This window comes from Canis lupus, chromosome 24 (genome assembly GCF_011100685.1).
Source record: "Canis lupus familiaris isolate Mischka breed German Shepherd chromosome 24, alternate assembly UU_Cfam_GSD_1.0, whole genome shotgun sequence".
Lineage (NCBI taxonomy): Eukaryota > Metazoa > Chordata > Mammalia > Carnivora > Canidae > Canis > Canis lupus.
In genome coordinates this window covers 22294098-22311174 of record NC_049245.1, presented here as the reverse complement: position 1 = coordinate 22311174, position 17077 = coordinate 22294098, and the positions used below count along the sequence as shown (strand labels likewise).

At 48.2% G+C, this 17077-nt stretch overlaps 1 protein-coding gene across 8 annotated transcripts in view; it reads right to left on the bottom strand.

The window, feature by feature from the left end:
• Window positions 1-3715: 3715 nt before the first annotated feature.
• ASXL1 (ASXL transcriptional regulator 1) overlaps window positions 3716-17077 on the bottom strand; it is a 78827-nt gene continuing 65465 nt past the window's right edge. For 5 of the 8 annotated variants that reach the window (XM_038571961.1, XM_038571963.1, XM_038571964.1 and 2 more), the window contains exons 5-13: window positions 13850-13970; window positions 13676-13773; window positions 13014-13107; window positions 12403-12555; window positions 10986-11149; window positions 10794-10890; window positions 9099-9204; window positions 8183-8816; window positions 4723-7647 (exon numbers count right to left, since the gene is read on the bottom strand). In XM_038571961.1, the coding sequence (XP_038427889.1) occupies window positions 4723-7647; window positions 8183-8816; window positions 9099-9204; window positions 10794-10890; window positions 10986-11149; window positions 12403-12555; window positions 13014-13107; window positions 13676-13773; window positions 13850-13970 (4392 nt within the window). Of the gene's footprint in view, window positions 7648-8182; window positions 8817-9098; window positions 9205-10793; window positions 10891-10985; window positions 11150-12402; window positions 12556-13013; window positions 13108-13675; window positions 13774-13849; window positions 13971-17077 lie in introns of all 8 variants that reach the window. The other 3 variants (XM_038571960.1, XM_038571965.1, XM_038571967.1) reach the window with 3 other exon arrangements.

Sequence of the window (17077 nt, the reverse complement as noted above, 5' to 3'; positions counted from 1 at the left end):
AACCCAGTGTGGGGCAAAGGTTCATAAGAGTAGCAGGGACCCTAAAAACCAAAGACAGCAGCTACGCGCCTTTCCTCACACAACGTAGGGACCAAGGACACCAATGCCTCAGTGATACCCTGACAACGCCTGTCCTACCAAAAGTACTACTGCTGACAATCACGAGGGACCATGAGACCCCCACAACCTGCGACAACGTATCTGAAGCCCAGACCCACTGCACATGGACCACGCTGGCTGGCCAGGAAAGCACTTACCTCCAGATGAAGCACTGCAGCTCCACCGGACCAAGACTGAAGCACTGGCATGGAAGAGGAGGAAGAGACATCGCTCAAGGGCGGAGCAGTGTTGCTTGATCCCCGCCTAGCTTCTTTAAATGGGTCCCCAGGACCACTGTTAACAGTGTATAGGACAACATCCAATAGGAATGCCCCCAACAGAACAGTGAACTAAAACATTCAGTGACGAAACAGGCAAAACTCCTTTTACTCAGGGAGAGGAAGGGGGGAACAGGAACATAAGCGAATTTTAAAATTATGAAGAAGGGATTATGCTAAGCGAATTGTCAGTCAGAGAAAGACAATTATACGATTTCACTCATGTAGAATTTAAGAAACAAAACAATCATAGGGGAAGAGAGGGAAAAATAAAACAAGACAAAATCAGAGTGGGAGACAAACCATAACAGACTCTTAACTCTAGGAAACTAAGGGTTGCAGGAGGGGATAGGGGTGGGGGGATGGGGTAACCTGGTGACAACGGGCATTAAGGAGCACACGTGACGTAATAAGCAGTGGGTGTTGTATGCAACTAATGAATCACTGTCTTTCAAAACTCAACCTTTTAGACTAATATGTTAACTGAATTTAAATAAAAGTAATTATGATGCACTAGGGAAGCCCAGTTTACCAAAAACCTAAGAATCCTTTACAAAGGATTCTCTCTCCCCTCCTTGATCTTTTGTATAAACCCAGATTTTATTAGTTTTATTACCAGTCAGTGGGCTTTTAAATGAGGGGTCCCAGCTGCCTAAGGTACAGATGAGCCCTCTGAAATAGTTTGCACAACTTAGTGTGGATGTGCATTCCTGGGGGAGAGGGTCTGAAGTTTCCACTGGGCTCTCCCAAGAGTTTGTGTTCCCAGAAGGGTTATGAGCCACTGACTGCACAAACAGCTGTCTCTTTGTCACTCTTATTTTTTTAAATTTTTCTTATTTTCCTTATAGAGCTTTCATCTACATCTTTTGGTAGCTAGTCCAGGCTTTCAAATTGATGCATGGAAACAAGAGGAAGCATGGGGCACTGTCAACACTTGGTTCCAAGCATTAGTCTCCAAGGTCACAAAGGTCACTTTCCCCATCCGTTTAGATGGTACCTGCACATAAGGGCAACATAGCTGATGCCACCTCCTCTCGGGAGGCAAGCAGGCAGATGCTTTGATCCCGAGGTCCCTGATTATCAGCGGGCTACTCTATTAAGCACACGCCACACACCCCTTAAGCAGGATCTGACTTCCTTAAGAGCAGGATGGACATAAAACAGTCTTGATGTTCACCAGGCCAATAAAAAAAAATCCTTTCCATATTCTGAAACGTTATTAGGTTTCCTCATCCTTGAGATTATGAGTAAAATAGTCTCCCCTGCCAGGAACTCAGTCTCTAAACTTAGGACCACATATTCAACAACTGTAGTGTGAGACCAAAAACCAGATGTCTGGTGAGAGCCCCACTTCCCCACAGGCCCCCTGTGGGGCAAGGGTCAGGCAGGTGGCAGGAGCCACAACGTCTACTCCAAGTCCAGGCAGCTACTGTCCTGGCTGGGTGCAAGCTAACAGTCTGGAGCACCTCCTGTGCACCAGGTGTTAATGGATCCCCATTCAGAGATGGAGGTGCTGGCAGAGAGACTGGCTTGCCTGGGCCACAAAGCTGGTAGGAAGTAGGGCCTGCATGCAAAATCTGCCATCCGCTGCTGCTTCCTTGACGAGATTCAATTGCAACATTGGGTCCCAGCCCTGGATTCTAATGCATTCTAAGCTCCTGCAGATGGACATGAAGTGAGCCAACGGACTGTGCCATGACGGCACAAAAATACAGACACAGCGTCCCCACTAGGAGGCTGCCCTGTCACCACAGAGCCATCTAACCAAACCTCTCCAGCTGTACTTCCAACAACAGCAGCAGGACAGAAAGGCATTATCCCACCACAGATAAAGCCTACTTTCACCCATTCACAGGAAACAAGTTAACAGATACAGATTTTAATTAATCTGTACTTCCAAAAAAAAAAAAAGGTCAAAAAAAAAAATCTGTACTTCCACCATGTTTTACCTTTGGCTTATTTTCATGCTAAGGTAGTTCCTGATAAGCACAGAATCATGCATGTAGTTACTTCAGAGAAGTCCGGGGATTGCAGGCTGTCACCCTCAGTGCAGAGAGGCACTTGTGTTTACAGGGGTTTTAGGGTTGGAATTGGTCACCACCCCCACGGATCACCTGCCATCAGGAATCTCTTTGGCAGGGTGTCTCAGTAGGGTGGCTGGGAGGAGCACCTTCACCGCTCTCATTAAGATTTCTTTCAGTCCACGCCGTCACACTCAGAGTCTAGAGACCAGCGGAAAAAACGGCAAGTCAGGCTTTTAGCACTAACCTCACAGAAGAGCTTCCAGACCAAGGACAGAGGCTCTGGAGCTAAGGTGAAGTGAGCCGGTGTTTGCTCCTGCAGCGCCCCTTCTGTATTTCTGGCCTTCTTTCCCAGTCCAGCTGGGCGGCCACACAAGACGACGGAGACCACAAGCACAGGCTATACAGGTTTATTTTTCCGAAACCACAAGAGACATACAAGAGCAGTGCTTTCCCTGGGCAGCCCCAAGGAACAGACCAGTTTCTGCCTATAGCCTACAGGCCGCCAAAGGTCACAGCAGAAGGAAGATCACACACACCTGGGCCTCTGCTCCCGGTCTTTGGTAAACAGATTATTAAAGTTGACAACTTGGACTTGACCAATACTGCATTTACATCACTACGTGACTGCTACCTTCTCACGCTTTAGATGACAAAAATGCCACAGTGGATGAGATGGGGTGGGACGGGGGTCTTTCGGGTGAAACTTGCTGAGGTCACACCAATTTTCTACTTCACACAGAAGCACTCATACAGGGAGATGGAAGTCAAACGAGGGCTCTCAACTCTGCCGAGTGGAGGAGTAAGAAGGTGGGGAGCAAGGCGAGGGAAGATAACTATGGAGATGTCTACGTGCTGGGAGTGTGTAGTGAGAGAAGCAGGCAACAGGTGTGGCTTTCTTCCCCAACCTGCTATCAAAAGAACACCAAATGGTCCCAGGTATTGAAGGTGGTAACCCTGGAGCCACATCTGGAATGCCTGCTTGGGGCTGCCCAGGGCACTCACCCTTGACTTCAGAGCACTTAACACTGGTGGCGGTGATTTATCACATATGGCAGCGAGAAGCCAGTGGAAGGTCAGAAGAGAAGAGACATGAGGTGAGACACATCTGCTCAGCAGAGCGCAGGTGGGCTGGCTGTGGTTCTGCGGGCCACAGCAGGTCCATTGGGCGACCAGGACAGGGCACTGGGCCACGCTGGCAGATCCCAAGTCAGTTGCTGCACCCTTCTGTCGGGTGGTGGCTCTGACTCAGGCAGAGAAGCACACCACTTTAATGCGATGTTGCCGGAGACGGATAATAAGGGAGAGACACTCGTGTTCTCTGTACAATACATCCATTTACAGAATCGGCCAGTACTGTGTACAACATATAAATACATGATAAAACATTAGAGGTGCATAGAGCATACTTACAGAAGCCAAAAAGTTCACTTTATACATCCAAGGATAAAGAGTTAAAAATATAAAAATAAGAAACACACACTGCTTTGAAATGTAAAATGACTTTCACATACACAGGTGCGTGGAGATGCCCACTCCCACTGAGTCCAAAGTGACAGGGAGGGTGTCAAGCAGAGGAATTCACCTGCCAAACATCTGGACATCTGACTTACAAGGTCTACAGATGGCATTTTAAGAGGAAAGACAACCCTATGCCCAACCCCATTGTCCAAGCAAGTCTATTCAAGGTTTCAAAAGCTCCTGCGGGCCAGTGAATGGTACCAAGACAGGAAAGTCCCAAATTTGCTTCAGCAACAGAACCAAAGGTCAAACTGGCTCCTGTCAAATGGCAAGTGACTGAACTGTGCCCCTGAGGTGAGCAGGTGCTTGGGCCCCCTGGTGGGCACTGCTGGGAGTTACTTTAACCCTGTGCTGGCTTCCCCAGCCATGAACTCCCCCAGGCGGAGCAGCAGAAGGGAAGATGGCAGGGAGGGGGCAGTGGAAGACTGGCAGGTCTACTCAGTTCAGGTAGGTTAGTTCCCCTGATGGAGAACACAACCTTCTTTCTTCAGTTTCAAGTCCCTCTGGGTGTCAAGGTAGGCTCCCCACGCCACACCAGGCTCTGTCTGCATGAGAGCTCAAGCTGGCCAGCCGGCCTTGGGCAGCCCAATGAGTTGCCAGGCAGGAAACCCTTCCAGCAAGACCAGAAGAGTTGGTGAGTGACAGAGGGGCTTTAGCACTACAAATTTTAGGGAAGGGCAAGAGTGCTCTTGCTTAGAGAAACAGAGTCTATTATATCAATGATATTCTGTATACAGGTGTAAGATCAATCATTATCAAAATACACACACTAAATATACAACTTTTCCCATGGCCATAATTTATTATCTCACCACAAGGCACAATACACAGAGCTTTGAGGGTCCAATACAGTCATCGTGACAGAACGCACCACAGCCCTGACACATGATCATGGCTTTCAGGCTGCACGCACACTGGAGTGAGATGCTTTCCACCGTGCTGCTGTCGGTGAACATCTGCAAGGAAAGTGATGCGCTGTGGCTCGCACCAAAGTTTGCTTTGTGGCTCAGCTGCACCACACTTCCAGCAAGGCCTTTGGGAAAGGTGGGGGAGCTGGAGGCATAATTAAAGCTGGTGGAACTTAGCTGGAGTTTGGAAAGCTTCCCATAAAATGCCTGTTTGATATTGAGTTGGGAGGGGATGGAGGAAGGCTCCAGAGGCTGACCAGGCCCTTTCCCAGGCTCTCGGGGTAATTTCCAGAAGGGCAGATCAAGGACAAAGGGCATCCCTTGCAAGTGATCCACTAACTCCCGTGGACCAGGACCAGTGGCATTTCTGTTCTCTGCATTTGCCTTGAGAGGACCCCCCTCAAAAGTCTTCTCGCTCTTGATGCTGCCAACAGAGGCAGGGGGTGGCTTTGGAGCCCAGTCTTCTCTGGTGGTCTGTACCCCACCAGACACAGAGTTTTTGCTTGGCCCCAACTTCCTACTGGGAAAACTGGGAGGGGCATCAGCAGGCAGTGGTGTTGGCTCCATGGGTCTGGGGCACTGAAGGGCTGCAGCCTCATTCCTAGGGCCAAAGAGCTTCTTCCCTTGGCCTCCAGTACTGTTCTGATTACCCAGGGCCCGACCTGTCTGATCAGGATCCAAGGAGATCGCATTTGGAGAAGAGAAACAAGGGTCTCTCGAGGTAGTGAGATTTCCTGGGCTTTTGCCTGGGGCAGCATTTGAATTACTGCGCTGGGATACATCAACGGCTTCCTTCTGATCTTCCAAACTAACAGTAGAGAATCGCTCTTTGGAATCCACTTCTTCTACTTTTCCAGAGGCAGTCGTCAGCTCTGTCACTGGAAATAGGGAGTCTAGACTTGGGACTGTCTTGGAAATCTTCTGGGGTGCTCCAGGAGCATGGGTGGGCTCTAGCCTGGCAAGACTGGTGCCTGCTTCATGGCTGTCAGGTAAAAGAGGCTCCTTTGAAGCTCTTATAGCACGGGGGCTGCTCCTGCCAACTGCACAACTGTTTTCTGCAGAATCCTGCAAAGCTCCTGCTCCCAGGGAGCTGCCAAGGCTCTGCTCTTTCATAAGCGGGAGTCCTGGGGATTCAGGTTTGCTGCTGCCTTGGGCTGGAGGAAGAACCTTCTCTAGGGGCAAGTTACCCTGCAGCAACTGCATCACGAGTGGGTTAGTGGCCTCCAATGAGGACCCAGCCCTGCCCAGCGACATAAGCCTTGGCTGGTACTCAGTACTAGCCAGCAGCAGGGAATCTGGAATCTTTTGGGGGACTGCACATACACGAGACACCCAGCTCTGAGGAGTAGCCAGGCTGTCTGTCCTTGTAACCAGACTCCGGTCACCGTTCACTTTGGAGAGTGAGGCAGAGGGGTTCCAATTGCGTTTCTCATCTGTGTCTGCCACCAAGGCTCTCTTTACCATGGTGGCCTCACTGGGGTCGGCCTCGCTGCTGTCCTCAGAGAGCTGGCCTTCAAAGTCAGAGGCCGTGTCTGTAGACTCACCATGAGGACTCAGTGCTTCAGAGTCTCCATTGATTTTCAACTTTTCACCTTCCACTGGTTTGCGGTCACTGCCGGCACGGTCAGTGCACCCTCGAGATGGCACTGTCCAGAGCAAAGGGAAGTGGTTGGGGGGATCTAGCCCTTCCCCAGCTGTCAACTCCCCAGGTAATGCAGGAATGAAGGCGGCAGCTTTCTCCCACTCTTCCACAGCCTGGGGCTCAACAGATGGGACAAGTTCCCTAGAGTCTGGTTCAGGCTGTCCCACTGCCTCATCCTTTGACAGGCCAGGCACCCAAGGAGCAGCACCATCAGAGACTAGGGCCTCAGTTGTCAAGTCTTCTTGTCTAGTAGCACTTTCCCTTGTGGGTGAGGATGAATCACCAAGTCCTAATTCCTCATCATACTGTCTATCCTGCAGGCAATTAGCCAATGGTGATTCACTGGCAGAATTGGGAGTCACATTCACAGGATCCTTCATGCTGGGGTTACTGTCTCGTTCTAGAGCCTGGCCAGGTCCTCCTTCCAATACAACATCCCCCACTAGAGACTGCACAGGACCACTCTCCGCAGAAAGAGAGGGTCCTCGATCCTCATCATCGTTTTCCCAGGAAGTGGTACCAGACTCATGTTCAGTTCTAACATCTAAATGCAACGGAGGTTGCTCAACTAATCTCTCTGGGGCTGGGGTTTGGGAGGACAATAAGGGCAAAGCCTGGCAAGGCTTGTCCCCAGTGGGAGCAATGGGGAGTTGGGAGGCCCCAACTTCCAGCCCACTTGTGAGGACATCTGGAACCCTCTGCAGGGGGCAGCTCTCCTCCTTTCTGAGAGCAATCAGTTCCTCTCTTCTGGCTCTGGACACAGCAGTCCCAGCCTGGATATGCTCCCCATTCAGAGGACAAGACGGCAGTAGTTGTGTTCGCTGTAGATCTGACGCACGCTCTCCAGGGGTGTCCGGGGCTCCACTGGGCTCAGGGTGGCCACAGGCCTCACCACCATCACCACTGCCGCCGCCTCTGCCACCTCCCTCATCGGTGGCCCCGCCGCCACCTCCACCCGGGCCACCCCCCCCTCCGATGGCAGTGGTGGCCGCCTCTCGATGACAGTGGTGGCCTCTCGCCCCTCGGACTTGCAGAGCACGGGCTTTAATGTCTGCGAGGGTCCTGGCACCAGTCCAGCCCCGGCAGGAGGACTCCGTGATGGGGACGATGCGGGGGCATATCTGGTAAGTGGGCTGACCTTTAACCACCCAGGGTGGTTTGATACGTGAAAGTTGAATCTGCAAGAGAAGAATTGGAAAACAATTTTAATTGACTGGGTGATCTGACATAAGAACTGTACAGCTAAACTGAGATTCTAGTCGCTTAGGGAGCATGGCCTAGAGAATCAAATAATTATCTTTAAAAATGAAATAACGGCAGTAAAACGGCCATCTGTGACACCATACCATTCTGAGACGACTCTGCTCAAGGGCTGTCATATGCCATGCTTCTAAATTTAATTTCTAGTGGGACTGTGTGAGTCAGTGGACAAAGAATCTAACACCACCTAATAAAAGATTTAAAAATCCCAAAGGATTCTGACCTCCAGAGAGAACTTCAACAGAGTGAACAAAGCAGCAAGGAAGAAAAGAACCTTATCCCCCTGACCATTAAGTCAGTCTCATGAATGGCTCTCTTGTATAGGGCTCTATACTCTCACGTAATTAACACAAGCGCCCGGAGCCTTCTATCTCTGCAAAGGGGCTCTGCACATCTCCTGACCCTCGAAGGGAACCTGGCCTCAGGACAGCCAGGAATCAAACAGCCTCCTACCCGGATGGGCGGGACTTTGGGCTCCTCTTTGGTGGGCTGTGGCTTTTCGGTGTGAACACTTTCAATTGTGTTACGAAAGGACTGACGATCTTCAAGCCGGGGCTTCTTTTCGGGAAAGGATGCAGAGGCCGCCTGCTCAAAGGACTTCCTCTTCTGATCCTTGGGTTCCTGATCCGCATTCTCCTGAGGCAAGCTGGGAATCCTGTCTGGAGACACGGAAGCATGTGCCAAGTCACCTGGATCGGTCTGGGTCCGGGAAGCCACAGGCTGGGTCAGGAATTCGGGACTTTCTGGGTCAGGTGCTGCAGAGGCCGAGCCAGGCAGGTGAGGACTGCCCGCCTCTGCTGAGTCACTCTTAGCCTCCCCATCCTTGTAGAGGGGGATGTCTGGTGCCACAGACTGTGTGTCTTTAGCAACTCCTGCTTGTTCTGGCTCCTGCTTTTTGTACAGATTCCTTCTGGCTCTGGTTCGGAGATCTGGCCGAGAGCGTTTCTTGAAATGCCCATCTCGCTGTCGGGTGGCTGGACCACGCTGTGGCCGTGCTGATTCTCCTGGGACACACAAGTCACTCTTGATTTCAGCCTCCTCATGGCCCACGTTCTGATGCAATGACTCTTCTTTGGTCAAACCCAATCTGCAAACCAAATTCACACCATTAGTTACAGGGCAGAGAAGCATGCCTATTTTATTTTAGCTGTTAGATATTTCAGAACAAAATATATCTGTGTGGTACACAGCACTAACCACAGAAAAACATATGTTAGGCTTTTCTATGAATGGTGTTAAGCTAAACAAGCCAGGCAAGCCACCCCCGCCACCCTGTTCTTGCCCTCATGCTGGTGTCCATGACTTAGACATCATCTGCTTCTCTGCCCCCCACAGCTCAGATCAGGACTGGCAGCACCAAAGGCCTTACTTCTGTCCATAGTAGTCTTCAAAGAACTTCTCTTTCCACTGTTCCACCTTCTTTTCCTTCTCCATTTCCTGTCGGATTCTAACTTGCATCTCATGAGTGAATTCGCCTAAAGAGAAATACAGTGCGTGCATTCAGGATACTGTCTGTCTGTCTTACGGAAAGCCAAATCTTGCCATTCCACCACATCACATCAGGACTTTTATTTTTTAAAGGTTTTATTTATTTATTCATGAGAGACGTAGAAAGAGAGGCAGAGACACAGGCAGAGGGAGAATCAGACTCCTCAAGGGGAGCCCAATGTGGGACTCGATCCCGGATTCCGGGATCACGCCCTGAGCCAAAGCCAGACATCCACCACTGAGCCACCCAGGCGTCCCACATCAGGACTATTCAAAATACACACAACTTTGGTGGGTGTGGAGCTCTTTTTTTTTTTTTTTTTTAACCCTATCTCCTTCATGCTCGCTATCTCCTCCAGAGCCACATCATGCTCATAGTCATGACAGAACATGGCCATTGGGAGGGCAATTTACTCTTCCCTCAGATAATCAGTCATTCAACACCAAGCAACACATTGATCAATCAAGAAAGCAAAACAGAAACAAATAAAAGAACCATTCTTACTCCCTGTGCAGAAAAAGGTTAATAGAGCAGGCCTGATGGCTTATTCTTGGAAAGGCCTGCTTACAAGGTTGGCCCTTGGCTGACATCTGGGAGCTTGGATTTCAGGAGGGTTCCCATCCCCCTTAACTGACATGAATGGCTCACTGTGCCTAAACTGTTTATACAAACAAGATGGTTTATGGCGAGCACCTGCTTTCCTTCGGGGAATCTAGAATCTGGTTATGTGCCAGGCAGAGGCTTCTCACATGATCAACTCTGAGTTTAAAAAAAACAAAAAAACAAAAAAACAAAAAAAAAAAACTCGGGTACCAAGTCTCTTAACATGCTTCCCCAGCAGATTGCATTTCACACGTGCTATCACAAAGCACTGCTGGGAGAACTGAGCACATTCTGTATGATTCCTCGGGGAGAGGACTCTGGAAGCTTGCGCCTGCTTTCCCAGGACTTGACCCCAAGAGCCTTTTCCCTTTGCATATTTTGCTCTGTATTCCTTCGCTGTGATAAATCACAGCCAAGAGTACTATATGTGAAGTCCTATGAGACCTGAATGAAACTACATAAGGAGTCCTGTGAGTCCTCCTAGTGAATCATCAAACCTAGAGGGAGTCTTGGGGACCTCCCAGCACACTCCCCACATAGCTTCCCCGTAAAATTAAGAGAAGCTGACAATCACTCCACTCCAAGTGGCAATGTCTAAAAAGACAGAGCACCTGGTAAAGCTCAACATTTAAGTCAATGCCACGGCGCACTTTCCTCCACCTATCCAGACAACACCAGGATTACTGGAAAGAACAGGAGTTTATAGATGGCTCTAATGACAACGAAGTGATACAGGTGGATATATACACTCAAAATAGCAAAGCCCAAACACTCTGTACCTTTAAAGCTACAGCACATTTAACACCCACCACATTCAACAACATTGTGAGGAAAGCCTGCCTTATAATAAATACACATTGAAAACAAAGTAAAGAGACTGGTACAAAATGAATGCCTGGGTTTTAAATACCAAGGACAAGTGACACCACACATGGCAGGTACCTCTCAAGCCATCTGAGAACATCGACTCACCATCAGCCAGGCGTTCCCGCCAGCTCTGAGCCGCGTGAGTGAAAAACTCATTATTCAGTGCGCTGCTGCTGAGACGCAATAGGCCATCTGTCCCCACCTAGAAGGATCAAGGCAAAAAGCACAATAAAGAAACTCAGAAAGGGAACAGAAGCCCACCCAGAGAGAGGCAAAGAGGTGGCTACCCATCTGCACCTGTCTGTCCACTTCAGGCAGGAGGAAGAGGAGCTGCTGCTGGAAGTGGGCTGGCAGGGCATGGAAGGTCCGAGAATTTATCAGGGCCCGAAGGTTGGTGTTGACAAGAATGGACCCAGGCGTCTCAAAATCTATCTCTTCCCCTCTGTTGCGCTTCATCTGACCTGTGATTTTAAAGCAGCAAGAAGCAAGGTATAGATTTTCAGCTTTTAAAACAAAAGAGCAAATGCCAACTGAGGGAAAAATTTTAGTGGCAGCACCCAAACTACCCAGAACTTATCTGCATATACATCCAGTCCACTCTAACCTACACGTCACAATTATCCTCTTCAGGTAACTGTCGTTGCCATCAAACCTAAGAGAACACTTGGGCTTGCATCCTCTCAGACAAGACTCTGTACCATGCTGTGACACAGGCTGAAGAGGACGCTCTTCCCAAAGAAAAACAGACAAGGGGGCAGGCTGTGAGCTTCCCTCCAAAGCTGGAGAACAGGCTCCTCAAAGCCAACTGGTGAAATGATGGAAGCTGTCTAAAAGCAAATCTAGTTGGTATACTACAGGAAACTGCAGAAGCCTTCCCTGGAACGGGATAGAGAGCTATGCTTCCACATAGAAAGGTATTAGGCTGTTTAAAGCCACTGAGATATCAGTATCTCTCACAGAAACCTCAATAAATGTTACTTTTACTTGAAAAAAATCACTAAGAATAGAGACCTATGAGACATTAAGCACTACGGATGAGTTGGAAAAGCAGCAAGACGGCAAACCCAGTTCTCACGTGGGCAATGGTTTATTCTAATTTTCAGAAGCCAAGGCTAGTCTTAATGGTTTCATGTAGCCCATCTAACAAATAACCAGCATGTGGGTTTTGAGAAATAAATTCCAAACTAGAAAACAGCATACTGGCCTTGCAAATAGCCCTACTGAGGGGTGGGAGGAGCACGCTACTGAATTTGCTTGCAACCTCCAAGTTCAACACAGGCTTCCTTCTGTTCAACATTCTGACCAGGCTAGAAAAAAGGGTGCCTGACCAAAACTTTGGATGTTGAGAATAAATGTGGCAAGATGCTACCAAAGAGAGAAAACGGATGCTGGAATCCTCCCTGAGCAGCTCAGAAACAATTTTCACTCACCCAAACACTTACTAAGCAGTACCAAGGCAGGCACAGGCCATGCCCTTGCAGGGACATACAAGGAACAATGTGGCACCATCTCTGCCTAGAAGTTCCCTCACAGTCTAGCAGAGAAGATCTACATGTAAAATAACCAAAATACAAGGTAAGAAACAAAAAAATAGAGGGCCACCCAAGAAGTCAAAATAAACTGGTAAAGGAAGTGAAACAGAAGATTGTCCTCTTCTCACTAGGCCTGCAGGGGCCCCCCTTACAGGCAGAGAAATGAGTGCCGAGCCACTCACCTGTGGCCGGCTTCCGGAAGCCTCTCAGGAGCGGGGCAGGGTCCCGGGCGACCTCGGCCTGGCCACGAGTAGCAGCGCTGCCCAGGGCCAGAGAGCCGCTGCTGCTGCTGGACGGGCTGCCGCTCTCGCCATCGGCGTGGCGGCCCGAGAACCCTGAAGGCACAGCATTCCACTGGTCAAGAGCATCACCCGCCGCGCCCAGGGCTCTCAGACAAGCTTACTTCTCCCAGCTCTCCCTGAGACGCTGCCAGAAATAGCGGGTGCTTCCATGGCCCAACCTTGGGCTGTCAGAGATCACCACCTCACGGTTTGGCTTTACCATATCCCATAAGAACGCCAAACCGCCATCTTAGTTTGCACAGCACTGCACCTTTACCAAGCACCTGCACACTTTCATCAGACCCTCACACTGCCCTGCGAGGCCAAGGGCGGTGTGCACGGCAGAGCCCAGCACCGGAACCTAGCTCAGGCCTCACCACCACAGTGTGCTGCCCGCTGGGAGGGCCTCCTGGCTCAACGGGCACCACGTCACCTAGGTCAGACACTGCTGCCAGAGGGGGCAAGGCCCCAAGACCTGAGAAAGGAGCATCATATCACAAGTTTGCACATACCTGACGCCGATTCCACGTGGGCCCCGTTTACCTTCAGAGGAGTCAGGACAACTCGCGGCAGCATCACCCCAGTTTTTTTCTTTTGCTTGTTTGCCTAGATGCCCAAGGGATTCCAAAAGGAGCCTGAGTCACCTACAGGGCCACAAAAGCAGTCCCTCTCCACCATGTCTCTACCGCCATTTGGTACAACAGAGCTACATTCAACCAGCTCAGGCAGGTAATGGCAAGAGCAGCATGGACTCACGTTACTAAGCCAGGTGCTGGCCACTGTGCTCAACACCCCAAGCAGAATGGAATGTATTGTCACCCTGTTTTACAGATAAGGAATTTGCCCAAGGCACCAAAGCTAGCAAGCAATAGGGCCATAATTCCAAGTGCTGACTCCCAAGCTCGAGTGTTCCCCACTCTGCACTGTGGTATCTGCGTTCTAGATGGTGCCGTTGTTTGTCAGAAGTAGGAGCGCAACTACCTATTTGTGGTAATGAGGAAAAAAACAACCACTCTGCTCTCAGATCCACTGCCCACTTTTAACTGTACTAAAAGGTGGAGACTACACCGATTTGCTCTGCTCTCCAGAAACACACAGTTAACTACAGAGGAAGAGTCCTGTCTTGTGCCTGGCCTCACCTACCCCTAGCCTAGCCACCAATTCTCCTCCCTACCTGTGAAGAAGCCCTGTAGGTGTCCCTGGGATTGGAAAGAGGCCGACTCTGAGATTCTGCAGAACAGGATGCATTCGAAGATGTTTCATCAAGAGAAACTGGGAGAGAGGGAAATAAAGGTTAGTTGCCAGCAACTATGTGAAGCTCTTGGTCCATCCCATGAGGGGTACTTACCATCGTTTTCACCGCTCACAGTGCTGGCTTCGTTAGACCCACAGCTCTCCACATCGGCTGTGTCCTCCGGCTCCTCTCCCTCCACAGCAGCCGGACTGCGAGACCACTGCAAGGCATCCTTCTGTGACAGCAAGGCACAACTCAGGTGAGCAAAACCCAACAGATCCTACAGGCACAGCAGTCACTCCTAAATGCACACTGCTTTAGGAGAAGAGAGATTTAGAACACCGGTAAGTTCCTAAAACCCTTTCTAATTGATCTCTTTCTCCACAAGTTCTTTATGTATGTACATCATGAAATAATAATTTTACATTCAGTCCACTCAGGAAATGTTCATGGGGCGCCTCTTATAAGCTACACCATGCTAGTTTGGAGGAGGGGAGGCAAAAGAAGGGGGAATCGGGCCTCTGCCTTCAAGGAGGCTCAACTGAGTAAGAAAGAAAATCAAATTTATTACAACACAAAGCACAGCAACAGAGGTATAGAGAGCTGTGGCAGTCCAGAACAGGGGGCATCTAACTCTGTAAACTGGAGGAAAGAGGGCATTGGAACTAAGGCCTACAAAGAGATGTGCTGCTTAAGCTGAGTTTTAAAGGAAATTAGCTAGCAGGTAGATGGCTTGGCTGTAGCAGACAGGAGGGTATTCTAGATAACGGGATGAGCAATGTTCTCCATGCGAAGAAACTGCAGATTTCAGCAGGGGACTAGGTGCGTGAGAGTGCAGAGCGAGCAGCTGGGCAGATGGTGAGACACTGTGCTGAGGGACTAAGATTCTGTCTGAGAGTCTCTGAAGGCACAGAGAGAGGCATGATGTGAGTTGTAGGGATTTCATTCTGGCAGCAATGGAAAGTCTAAAGGCAGGAGGAGAACTTAGACTGTGATGAGGCCCAGGAAAGTGTCAGTGAACTAAACTGGAAGGGGGGGGGGGTGTGCAGATTTCCTCCTCTAAAGGAAGCTCCTTCTTCCAGGGCTCTGTGGCAGTGTGAGTTCAACTCTACCCATTCCCAGGGAAAATCAAGGGGACACCTCCCACCTCACAGATTAGGAAGAACTCTGAATGAATATTGGGGCCAGGGAGAGGAAAAGCAGAGGTAAATCAGGGTAAGGATGTCTTCTTTAAGAAAGTATATGGAAAAAAAAGTAGATCAAGTCATGATTCTGCCTCTTACAAACACACTAGAAATTTATAAAAGAAATCTACAGAATTCTAACTCATCAATTTCCTGGATCCCTTGATCCATTATATTAAGTCTTCATCAATTTGCTGTCATTAATTTAAGCCCAAATCATGCTAATTTAAATTAATAAAAAGAAAACAATTTTTTAGATCTTTATCTCTTTTCCTACCAGCTATAAATGTTCCTCAGAATCAAAAGCTAAAGAATATTTTTAGTATTAATCTTGGAATTATGCTTAGTGGCTGCCATGTGCACCAAATAATGCAACAAATTTGTTGAGTCTCAGGAGCAAACTAAGATAAAATACTCACTAACGAACAAAGAACTCTGGTTCTGGGAAAGGGGGGGATCGCGCCCACACTGTGAAAAATGGTATCAAAAGGTTCAAGCACTGCCAGTGGCAGAGTACACTGTAAGTGAAAATCTAAAAACCTCTTAACCCAACACTTCTTTTTCTAAGACTTACACAGAATGTGAAAAGCATGACATCCTAAAAGGAGAAAGTCGATCAATGGAACTATAATAAAATTAAGATCCTCTGTTCTGCACAAGACACCATTAACGGAGTAAAAAAGAGCAAAATACCTCTAGAGTTGGAGAAAGTATCTGTAATTCATATAGCTGATAAAGATCTTATATCTAGATTATATAAATCAATAAGAAAATAGAAACCCAGGAAAAGAATAGGCAGAAGGCCATGAATTAATAAGCACTGAACCAAACAGGACACCCAAATGGCCAACATTCACACATAAACCTATTTAACCTTACTGACCATGGAAAACACATTATAATGTAAATTAAGCCACACTGAGATATCACCACATCCATAAGAATGGCTAAAATTAAAGTTAACAATACTAAGTAGTGTTAATGAGGATGAGAAAAAAGACTGAAAATGGATGCAACCATATGAGAAAAGTTTGGAATTATCTGGCACGGATGAAGGGACAAACATCCAGCAATGTCAGTCCTACATACGGATTTCCTAGAGAAATACATGCACCCCCCCGCACACAGACACCATGAAGCACATTCAGTATTTATGCCAGTGACATCTGTAAAACCTGGGCTATAAACAACCAAAGTGCCCATCATAAGTAAGATCAAAACAAGGTAATGTACAATAAAAAATGAATGAACTACAGCCACTACAGCAATGTACACCAATCTGAAAAACAAAATGCTAAGTGAAAGAAGCCAGACACAAAAGAATGCATACTGTAATGACTCCATTTTTTAGAAGTCCAAAAACAGGCCAAACTAACCCACAATGTTGGGGGTGCAAACACAGCTGGGAAACAACAAAGAAAAGCAAGAACAGAACTTGGAAACAGGATAGTAGCTACCTTTCAGGGGAAGACGGGAGCTGTGAGTGGAAAAGGGTATTAAGGGCTGCTGGCTGCCAGCCACGCTCCCCAGGTCTTAATTTGAGTGGCAGGTACAAGTGTGTTTACTTATGATATTCATTAAGCTGAACACTTATGTTGCGTTTTACTCTTACATTTCTACAATAAAAAAGTTTTAAAACAGTAATTCCAGAATTTCCATCAAGGAACACTACTATGGACAGTCATTTGGAGTAATGCTGTAGAGGGATGCCTGGGTGGCTCGGCGGTTGAGCATCTGCCTTTGGCTCAGGGTGTGATCCCAGAGTCCGGGGATCTAGTCCCATATCGGGCTTCCTGCATGAAGCCTGCTTCTCCCTCTGCCTGTGTCTCTGCCTCTCTCTCTCTCTCTCTCTCTCTCATGGATAAATACAATCTTTCTAAATAAATAAATAAATAAATAAATAAATAAATAAATAAAGCTGTAGAATACTTCATGAGAAATGCTGATGATGCAGCAAGTAAATTACGCAGTTAACATTCACATGGTATGATTACTTCATCTGTTTAAAAAGAAAAATCAGGTGAGCCTGTATGCACAAAGACAACAGCAACACTCCACACGTGCGTTAGCCATCATAGCACCTCTAGGTGGCAGAATTGTGAGGACTTTGTTTTTGATTTGGGGTATTTTCTATGATTAACATGTATTTTTTTTTTAG